General features: G+C 38.4%; 1 protein-coding gene across 1 annotated transcript in view; it reads right to left on the bottom strand.

Annotated features, from left to right (window-relative positions):
• Positions 1-3,323, bottom strand: part of LOC120517857 (methyltransferase-like protein 24) — a 64,521-nt gene extending 61,198 nt beyond the window's left edge. Inside the window, exon 1 of the mRNA XM_039740357.1 lies at positions 2,697-3,323. Within this exon, the coding sequence (XP_039596291.1) occupies positions 2,697-3,008 (312 nt within the window). The 5' untranslated portion in view covers positions 3,009-3,323. The remainder of the gene's footprint in view (positions 1-2,696) is intronic.
• Positions 3,324-11,592: the final 8,269 nt, after the last annotated feature.

The raw sequence follows: 11,592 nt of genomic DNA, 5'->3' as shown, positions 1-11,592 counted from the left end.
ACACAACCCAGTAATGTGCCATTTTAAAACCATTATTTTAAAGAGTGTATGTTGTGCAGCTACTCACCCTGAGGCAGACAATGAACCCAGCAACAATACACAATAACTTCATTATGAACATGAAGACAGACTGGTACATTTAAAGTTTCATCTAGAAACAACACCTGAAAAACCAAAGAAGACCCTGCAATCGTGGGGCTGGGGTCTCACAAGAGTCCTTAAGAAAGGAGTTAAAATATAAGGTGCATTTTAGGCTAATATTCTGAAATGTTTTTAAATATGACATTGTATATACAGTATACACTGTTTAGAGGTCACTTTTGATGTTGACTTCTGAATTAATTAAGCATGTAGATATGTTTTAAAGCCAAATATTTTATATTTCAAAAGTCAATACTCCAAAGTCCATTTAGTGCTGGCAGTGTAGCAAGGCTGGACTGATTGTGTTGGCTTTGACAATGGAACACTAAGATTAGATAGATAGATAGATAGATAGATAGATAGATAGATAGATAGATAGATAGATAGATAGATAGATAGATAGTGTAAGGCACTATATGATAGATAGATAGATAGATAGATAGATAGATAGATCTGAAAGGCACTATATAATAGATAGATAGATAGATAGATAGATAGATAGATAGATAGATAGATCTGAAAGGCACTATATAATAGATAGATAGATAGATAGATAGATAGATAGATAGATAGATAGATAGATAGATAGATAGATAGATAGATAGATTTTGTCCCTGTGGGGAAATGCATGAAAAAGCATTACAAAAAAAAAAAAAAGATTGCATTTACAGAAGGGTTTTGAACACACACACTCTCTAAACTTTTGTAAGGCTCTTCTTTATCTATAAACTGCTCTGCTTCAGTGCACAACCCAGTAGGTCAGGTGAAAGAGAAAAAGAAGAAGAAGGTTAACCATTAGTGAGCCATTGACACCGCCCTGCCCCCACACACCATTGGCAGCGGACACATACAATGGGAGACAACACTGCATTTTTTTTTTTTTTTTACTTAAAAGCTTGTCCTTCAAATAAGATTAAATCTGAGACTGGAAAAATGTGTCACATCTGCCTTGGGCAATGATGCCCAGCTGAAGAGGCAACAGCATAAGTCATATCTGTTTGCAGATGGACGCAGTCTCTGAGGTGGAAGGCATTTCAGGTTTGGTGAAAACCCAATTAAAGGATAAAGCTCTGGTCTGTACTTTAGTAAAAGTGTGTGGTTAAGTATAGCCTTCACTACCAGGATAATTACAGTGTGCTGTAAAAAAAATAAAATAAAATAAAAAAAATGAATAACCCGAAAGGCACACATACCCTTCACCACAGAGGTTTAGAGTTTTGAGCGGCCTTAATAAAACTAAAGGAGAGTCTGAAATTACATGTGGAGAATTCCAGAATAAGTGCTTTGTCTTTGGAAAACGTCAGGAGGCAGTTTTTAAATTGTGGTTCATTAATGGGATGATTGCATAATATCTGAAGAGACTTGACATGCCTGGTTATGCCTTATTTTTTCTATTGTCGATAGATAGATAGATAGATAGATAGATAGATAGATAGATAGATAGATAGATAGATAGATAGATAGATAGATAGCCAAATATTTTCTTTTCTTACTCATTCAAAACCAGTGATGTATACAGATAGTCTGTCATCAGCAAAGGTGTGTTTGAATCATGTTATGGGAAACAGTACAGAAAAAATGTGGACGTCTGCATAATATTATATGAGAAAGTCAGTAGGTGCAGACTGCTGCAGCCGCAAGTCATTGGCACACGTAATGGTATAACTACTGTATCTATAGAGAATGAGAAAAGGCACCATATATTTACAATTATATTACAATTACATTATATTGCAACATACAGGCTTTTCTACTCATATTTTACTATATTCTGAATAGAAAAACACCTTCCACCCAAAATTTAAATAAGTATATTTGATTAGTAAGTCTATAGTATGCAAATTCAACTTTCAATCTTCTATGAATGAGAACCTTAAACTTTAACATAGCGTCTGTAATTAGATAGATAGATAGATAGATAGATAGATAGATAGATAGATAGATAGATAGATAGATATGAAAGGCAGTATATAATAGATAGATAGATAGATAGATAGATAGATAGATAGATAGATAGATAGATAGATAGATAGATAGATAGATACTTTATTAATCCCAAAGGGAAATTCACCTACTCCAGCAGCAGCAGCATACTGATAAGGAACATGATTAAAATAAAGAGTGATAACAATGAAGGTATAACAGGCAGACAATAACTTTGTACAATGTTAAGTCCATCTTTACCATATTTCTCATAGATAGATTGATAAGACATCGTCGTCACTCAGTCAGGGTTATTAGTCCATAACCCATCCATCTATTCACTGAAGCCGATTAAATTAGCCGGCGCCTATAACAGGAGCTAACCCTGGACAGGGGTTCAGGTCATTTATAGAGTATTTGTTAAATTATAAAACCTCAAAAACGTCACCCGGAAAGACGACATACTAACTTGTGGATCACAGTCTATTGAATTTTTTAAATACATTATAGTCAAGAACACTTACAAACATTATAGGTGTAAAAATAAAAAACAGCGAACACGCACATTGTCAGCATGCCCCGAGTCATTTTAGCAACCCTCTCCTCCGAAATCCAACATCCCCTCCTCTTACCGTTCGTGTCATATTCTCGTTCTCGTCTTGATAGAGGTGCGGTAAATATTCTGCAGCATCCCCGTGTTCGCCTTCCAAAAATTCCGGACCCCAAGTCTTCGTATCCTGACCAGTGCCGCTCTGTGCTATCGGACTTTCTTTCGGCTTCCAAGAGTTTTCAATGCTAATAATCGTGAAGACAACCCCGTCCTCCGAGAAGCGAGGGGTCCCCGGCGCTAAAATCCCCACGAAAACTTGCAGAGTTAAAAACAGAATAAGAATCAACAGGCAAGCACGCACAATGGCACAGTGCATCCGCCTGCCGGAGCCCATCGTCCACGCATCGCTCCGCTGCAAAATCGTAAACTTTCCCACCAGTCGTCCGATTCGAGAGGAACTCTTGGCAGAAGTTAACAGTCGCCGAGCCGATTCAGTTTTACTAGGGAAACGCGCATCTTCTATTCATTCACCTGTGCTAAGAGATCCGCCTCTTTGTCCCGCACGTTGGATGCTCCGGAGTAAATCTACAAGGCGGGGTTCCTTAGAGGAATTTTGGGAGGAGTAAGTATGGAAGTAAAAGAACAAAGCAAGTGAAAGAATGACACATTTTCAAAATGCCATGTATTTATATGGAATTCGCCATAGTTACATTCCCAAAGAAACGCGAATGAATATAAACGGGTAATCAGAAAACGCTGTCAGTCATAATTTGCATCTAGAAATTAGACATCCCTTTCGGAAGAAAAGCTAAAGCCAATAAAGTCACAAACAAGGTAATTTTTAAATTTTGATGAAGGAAAAATGTGTGTAATAAATGTGTTTTTTTCTAAACTGCATTTCTGGTAAAGAGCTGCGAAAAAACAGATTGAGACCAGGGCATCTGATGTAAGGCAGAAACGGGAGGTTAGACCACCACATGATCCATTTGTAGCCACTCATCCACTTTTATTTCAGTCGGCTTTTTCAAGTACTTAGTCACTAAAAGTCAGAGCCTATATCCGTACTGTCGGTCGCGGGAGCTAAAAATACAACATACCAACACATTGCATGGCACGCGACCTTTTTAACCCACCAATTAAAAGTCGCGTACGCGTATTTGAAAAGGAAAGCGCAGGCCCCGGGAAACAAAAATATAAATCAACGCGAACACGGGGAGCGGGCGCAAAGTTAATAGGCATGTAAGCGGCATTGCGAAGTGAACATGTCAGACTGAAGCAACATATTTATTTATTTATATAAAGCACTTATAAACAACAGAAATAGTTCATTTAAGAGTTCTGCAAAATGAAACTTTTTTTGTTCCAAGATTTTCAGGCAAAAATTCCAAAAGCAAATCCAAGAATTCCTTGGTGTGAACCTGGCTGCTGAACTGACCCAGGCAATTAACACCACCTCCACAGCCAAGAGGTTGCAACAGTGTCTCCACTTCTTTATGTGGCAGAGAAAGGCAAGCCTATACCTTCCCCATTCTCACCACATTCTACAGGGGAAAATTCAAGAGTGTTCCGACGAGCTGCATCACCATTTGGTTTAGGAACTGAAGTGTCTCTGATGGCAAGGTCCTACAACGGATAGTCAACACAGCAGAAAAGATCATTGGGACCTCTCTGTCCTCCATTAAAGACATCTTTATCAAGCACTGCATCCTTAAAGCCTACAGCATTGTGGAGGGCCATTCCCACTGTCTTGCTGTCCCTCTTCCACCTGGCAGTACTTTCTGTAGCATCCAAGTCAGTTTACTCAGGTTTTGCAACAGCTTCTACCCCTCGGCTGTCCAGACTCTGACCTCTGTGCTGCCCCACTGGTGTCAGATCTGTTCTTAGTAATTTATTTATATGCAGTTTATTTCATACATTTGCTAATACCGTTGTTCTTTATTATTAGTAGTTGTCATTATTATTTATAGTATTTATTACCATTTCAATTTATTTATCTAGTCATTCAACTGTTATGTATTTAATTACCTATGTATAGTGTGTTATAGTTTATTGTCTTACATTTGTTCTATGTTAATATACTGTATAGGTTGCACTACGGTCCTGCAGAACATTATTTTGCACCACTGTATGCTGCAATAGGGTGTATGAATGGTATCACAATAAAGCCAATTGATGTGATTTGAAAAAATGAACTTTATGACTCTTGTTTCTTAAAATTAACTAATACATCTTTCACAGTTTCTTTATAATCTGGATCTTTATTTTTACCTACAAATGCACAAATGACTTCTTTCAATGATCCGCAAGCCTCTCGTTTCAGGTCATTCATCCCACCATCAAACGCTGTATCAGAAATCAGTTTTCTAACATGAGGTCAGGAAAAAATGCACTCTTTCAACTTAGCCTCAGATAAACCTGGAAACCTTTGGCACAAATACATAAAACATGAAGGCGTCATCTTTTAATGGGACTTTATCAAACTGCTTCATTAAACCAAGCTTAATATGAAGCAGTGTTAGTAACATTTCATGGTGACATTTCATTTTTGTCACCAAGTTCTATCTTTTGTCTACACTCTTAAAAGTAAAAGTGCCAAAGTGGTTCTTCAGAGCAATGCCAGAGGGGAGTCATTTTTAGTTCCCAAAAGAACCATCCACATGAATGATCCAAAAAGAACTTTTATTTATTTCGATCCATAACAGATTCATAAACTAACCGTGACTACATACGTTTTGCGAAATGGGTTCCTGATTTTAAAAGGACCTTTGCTGAATACAACAATTCACACTCAGATCATGTTTTCTTGATCTGCTAGTATCCTTTTAGACCAACTACTATACGTTAAAGATTTCTGTTTTGTCCATATTATAGCTCGAAAAACCATTTTCATATGCAAAGACCCCTTCCCAGAATTAAATGGTTCTTCGTCAAGTACGGGTTCTATGAGGAACCACACAATCCAGTGAAGGGGCCATAAAGAACCATTATTTTCTAGAGTGTAGGTGGCCAGCCCTTCTGAACCCAATCCTTGGCTCTGCTGTCCCACTCACACATGGGAAATTCATGTGCCATGACTGCTGGCCCAGTAAGAGACCTAGAACTTTCAGGTCCACACATATTAACCTGTGGTGCTCTGTGAAGTTTTAGTTTTCTCAAAGAAGGTTCTCATGGATTTCTTCAAATGCACCGAAGGATCAACAGGTGGCTATTACTGTAATGAAGAAGTACTCCTTTTATAACTGACTGGTCAAAAATGTGTTTCTGAAAAAATGCACATGATGGTGAAAACTTGTTTTCATTTTTGATTTCAGCACCCGAAAATCACATGAAATAATCTAAACATTTTTTAATGTATATCTGTGTTTTGGAATTAGGTGATCTTTTTGCTCATCTTAACAATCTTAACATCTGAGGCAGAGCGACTGGCATTAAGCAAACTCCTGTCAATCATGAAGAATCCACTGCATCCATTGAACAGTGTCATCTCCAGACAGAGGAACAGCTTCAGCGACAGACTTTTGTCACAGTCCTGCTCCTCTGACAGACTGAGGAGATCGTTCCTCCTCCACACTATGCGACTCTTCAGTTCCACCCTGGGGAGTAAATGCTAACATTACTCAAAGTTATTGTCAGCTTTTTTATTTTTTTATTTTATTTTTTTTTTCATTTTTATTACTATTTAATTTAATATTGTTTCTTTGTATCAGTATACTGCTGCTGGATTATGTGAATTTCCCCTTTGGGATTAATAAAGTATCTATCTATCTATCTATCTATCTATCTATCTATCAATCATATAGTGCCTTTCACATCTATCTATCTATCAATCTATCTATCTATCTATCTATTATATAGTGTCTTTCCCTATCTATCTATCTATCTATCTATCTATCTATCTATCTATCTATCTATCTATCTATCTATCTATCTATCTATCTATCTATCTATCTATCTATCTATCTATCTATCTATCATATAGTGCCTTTTACATCTATCTATCTATCTATCTATCTATCTATCTATCTATCTATCTATCTATCTATCTATCTTGGTATTAAGTTTTTGTAACAGTCATCAGCCACAACTTAAACTCCCTTATGAACTTTAAGTCACATTGTCTCATTAAATGCAGATTTTTTAACTTGTAATTTACCTCCATTTTCACCAGAATACACATGAACAAGGAACAATTGTCTGAATTAATATAAATGTGACATGGGCACTGCGCCGGTCAGATTCTGAACAGTGGTTCAAGTTTTCCATGGCCTGTTTGCACTCTGGACATTGATTTCCTGAGTGAAGTCATGGAAATGCAAAGACAAGACCACCCAGGAGGCGAGTCCTTTTTTTTTTTTAAATTCTCAGTCACCGGAGTCTGACACTTTATAAGATTGAATGAAAATGAAGCCACTGATTAGCCTTCCATTCCAATGAATGAGTGTCAATCCATCCCTCTTTGGGAGGCCTCTGCCTCCTACCCAACCTAAAGGAATGCCTATGGAGCTTTTCACAACATTCTGGGGATGAGAAATTCAAAATATGCGCGTCTTTGAGACCTTTGCCACAAATATATGGCCAACTAAGAAACGACATTTTCTCAAAAATCGAACTGAGATTATTGTTTAACAAATCCCAGCCACAGAGGAAAAGTCAAACTTCATCAAGCACATGCGCAGCAGATTAAAATAAAGTAGTACAGAAGAAAATAATAACCAACCGCTGAGCCGTGCAATGTGCACAATACAGAAGTATAAATTAGATAGATAGATAGATAGATAGATAGATAGATAGATAGATAGATAGATAGATACTTTATTAATTCCCAAGGGGAAATTCACATGAATTAGAACCTCTGCATTGTTTCACCAGTCCAGCATCCCGTACACAGCCATTTTAGCTTAACATTGGTGACTCTAAATTGACTTGATATGAGAATGTGTGGCAGTGACCCTTACATCCCATTCAGTGCTGCTTCCTGCTGTCACACATGCATGTCTGAGGATCCAAGCTCTTCCCAGATATGTGATACCAACCCAGGCCGAGAGGGGGCACTGCTGCTAACTGTCTTGTCTTTTTCATTCGCCACAAGTCCACCCAATGAGGGCAACTGACCGTGTCCATTCTGGTCCTGGAATTTTAAAAGGATGAGCACAATGAAGGAGGTGTCAGTGTATCTTGGAGATGACCTGAACAAAAGGAGCTCTGAATCGGGCGATGCATCGGCAGAGCCAACTTAATCAGAAGATATCACACCACGTGGTGATTGCTTTTTTGTTGTTTTCTTACACCAAAAGCGTTGTTTTTGTTGGGTACTGTTAATAAAAGGGGAGGGAGGAGTTGGCATCCCAAAATATTTCAGAGTTGTTGACCTTCCTTAACTCGTGAGACCACACTGCCCATTATTGAAGCCACAGGCTCTGTCTCCCCATAGCAAACAGCATTTGAAAAAAAATATCAAGAAAATGAATGACTGAGTGACTGAAAGTGGTGAAATTCAAATTCAAATTGTAATCAAATTCATATTTAGACATAGTTTAATAAAATGAACTGAGTTTTATTTATAAAAATATTTTAGTGCCTTGACGTATTATTAAAATGGTGAAGGTATACTCTGTGAAAACTTGTGCATACACTGATAGAGTGGTCTGATACAGAGAGCAGTAATATTTGACAGTAAAAGTGCTCTTAGGAACAATAATAATAATAATAATAATAATAATAATAATAATAATAATAATAATGATAATAATAATAATAATATGTACGCATACACACACACAGTGGATTCAGAAAGTATCCAGATGCCTTTGTTTTCAGCATACTTTATTGCATGGCAGATTTCATTTTAAGTTGAGGCATTTGCCATTTTTACCCATCAATCTACACTTAATAACCCTAATGACAAAATGAAAATATGTTTTCAGAAAGGTTTGCAAATTTATTAAAAGTCAAAAACTGAAATCTCTCATTCATTTGAGCTTTCAGATCCTTTTCTTTGGAAATCTAGATTGTGCTCAGGTTTATCCTACTTGCTTTAATTCTTCTTCAGATGTTTCTAGAATTTGATTGGAATCCACCTGTAGTAAATTGAGGGGATTGGTCATCACTTAGAATGGTGACCAAGAACCTAAAGGGCATTCTAGTAGACCTTCAGAAGTCCTCTGCTGATATGGAAGAGCCTGTCAGAAGGATGACTGTCTTACCAGTGCTCCATCAAACAGGTGTTTTTGGCATAGGGCCTCAATGAAATCCATTGTTAGATAGATAGATAGATAGATAGATAGATAGATAGATAGATAGATAGATAGATAGATAGATAGATAGATAGATAGATAGATAGATAGATAGATACTTTATTAATCCCAAGGGGAAATTCACATAATCCAGCAGCAGTATACTGATACAAAGAAACAATATTAAATTAAATAGTAATAAAAATGAAAAGAATTAAAATAAAATTAATGTTAGCATTTACTCCCCTGGGTGGAACTGAAGAGTCGCATAGTGTGGGGGAGGAACGATCTCCTCAGTCTGTCAGTGGAGCAGGACAGTGACAAAAGTCTGTTGCTGAAGCTGCTCCTCTGCCTGGAGATGACACTGTTCAGTGGATGCAGTGGATTCTTCATGATTGACAGGAGTTTGCTTAGTGCCCGTCGCTCTGCCACAGATGTTAAACTGTCCAACTTTAATCCTACAATGGAGCCTGCCTTCTTAACAAGTTTGTCCAGGCGTGAGGCGTCTTTCATCTTTATGCTGCCACCCCAGCACACCACCGCGTAGAAGAGGGCACTCGCCACAACCATCTGGTAGAACATCTGCAGCATCTTACTGCAGATGTTGAAGGATGCCAACCTTCTCAGAAAGTATAGTCTGCTCTGACCTTTCTTACATAGAGCATCAGTATTGGCAGTCCAGTCCAATTTGTCATCCAGCTGCACTCCCAGATATTTAAAGGTCTGCACCCTCTGCACACAGTCACCTCTGATGATCACAGGGTCCATGAGGGGCCTAGGCCTCCTAAAATCCACCACCAGCTCCTTGGTCTTGCTGGTGTTAAGGTGTAAGTGGTTTGAGTCGCACCATTTAACAAAGTCTTTGATTAACTTTCTGTACTCCTCCTCCTGCCCACACCTGATGCAGCCCACAATAGCAGTGTCATCAGCGAACTTTTGCACGTGGCAGGACTCCGAGTCATATTGGAAGTCTGATGTATATAGATTGAACAGGACCGGAGAATGTACAGTCCCCTGCGGCGCCCCTGTATTGCTGCACACAATGTCAGACCTGCAGTTATGTTATGTGAAAGGCATATGATAGCCTGCTTGGTGTTTGCCAAACAGCATTTAAAGGACTCCAGTGTTGTGACAAAAATTGAACTCTTTGGACAGAACTTCAAGCACAATGTCTGGTGAAGATCATGCACTGCTCATCAACTCCCTAAAACCATCACTACAGTGAAGCATGCTGATGGCAGCATCATGCTATGGAGCGTTTCTTATCAGCTGGGACAGCGACACTGATCAGAATTAAGAGAAGGATGAATGCACCCAATTACAGAGAGATCCTTGAAGAAAACCTGTCCAGTGTATACACAATCTCAGACTGGGGCGATAGTTCACCTTTCAGAAGGACAACTACCTGAAAGAAATGGCTTTAGGACAAGCCTCTGACTGTCTCTGAGTGGCCCAGCCAATGCCCAGACTTATACCCCATAAAACATCTGTGGAGAGACCTGAAGATGACAGTTTACAGATGCCTCCCATCCAATCTAGTAGAGCTTGGGAGGATATGTCAGATAGAATGGGAAAAACTGCCCAAATCCAGGTGTACAAAGCTTGTCGAGATTTACTGACTAAGACCAGGGAGCAGTATTTACTACTAAAGAGCTTGTACAAAATACTGAACGTAAGGGTCTGAAAGCTTATATAATGACACACTTCATTTTTGATTTTTAGTTTTACAAAATCAGAAGGATGAAGGAATGGCTGAAGTGGAATGGTCTGTAATAGCTAGAAGTGTGTCCTGATCTGATATAAGTTAGAATGGCCTGTGGTGGAATGATACAGTGAAATAAGTGGGGAATGCATAGAAGAGGTTTATATTGCCTTGACTGCCATATGACAGCACTTCCCAAATACGTACAGCATGCACAAACGACTTTAGACACTATTATATCATCTTGCCCGCCACATTAGGACACTATGCAAAAAAAAGAGTGACTTGGGATAGCACCATAGTGCTTTGATATGATATAGGGACTGTTGTATTTTAGCCAGGGTTCCTTCCCTGACTTATATTTAAACTCCTTATTTATTTCTTTTTTGTTCATTCTTTATTTTGTAATTGCTATCATTGATGTTAATATATTTTAGCCTAATTATGTATCTCGTTGGGCTGGCGCCCTTCCCAGGGATTTGTTCCTGCCTTGCACCCTGTGTTGGCTGGGATTACTTCCAGCAGACCCCCATGATCCTGTGTTAGGACATAGCGGGTTGGATAATGATTGACTGGACTGACTGACTAATTATTTATTCTATGTGTTTTATTTTATTTATTTCTTATTTAGTTACTACATGCAGAATCATGTTCTCCTATGTTCCTTTTATTTTATGGGTGGACTTCCCAAGAGGTGGGGTCATTAATAAATCATTGCTATATACCGCCCCCAGTCCCCTAGGAGGAAGGCTGGGAAGTGTGGTCCCTGCAGTTCATTGAAGGCGCTTTGGTGGAGAGTTGGTGTTTTTGTAAGTACTGCTGGTCTTTGGATTTTTCTGTTTTATTTGACACTTTTTGCTCCTCTCTAAAGATTTAGTTTTTGCATTTGAACTTGTTTGATTTTGCATTGCCTTGTTGGCAACTTCTTTTATCTGTTTTTTGCTCGTATGAGCGTTTGGTTATCCATTCATCCATTTCCTTGTTGCAAGGCTGCAGCACTACCACTGTGCCAACATGATGTAGCACTTTATTATATTTTGTTA

The sequence above is a fragment of the Polypterus senegalus genome, chromosome 17 (assembly GCF_016835505.1).
Source record: "Polypterus senegalus isolate Bchr_013 chromosome 17, ASM1683550v1, whole genome shotgun sequence".
Lineage (NCBI taxonomy): Eukaryota > Metazoa > Chordata > Cladistia > Polypteriformes > Polypteridae > Polypterus > Polypterus senegalus.
This window is presented reverse-complemented; position numbering and strand designations above follow the sequence as displayed.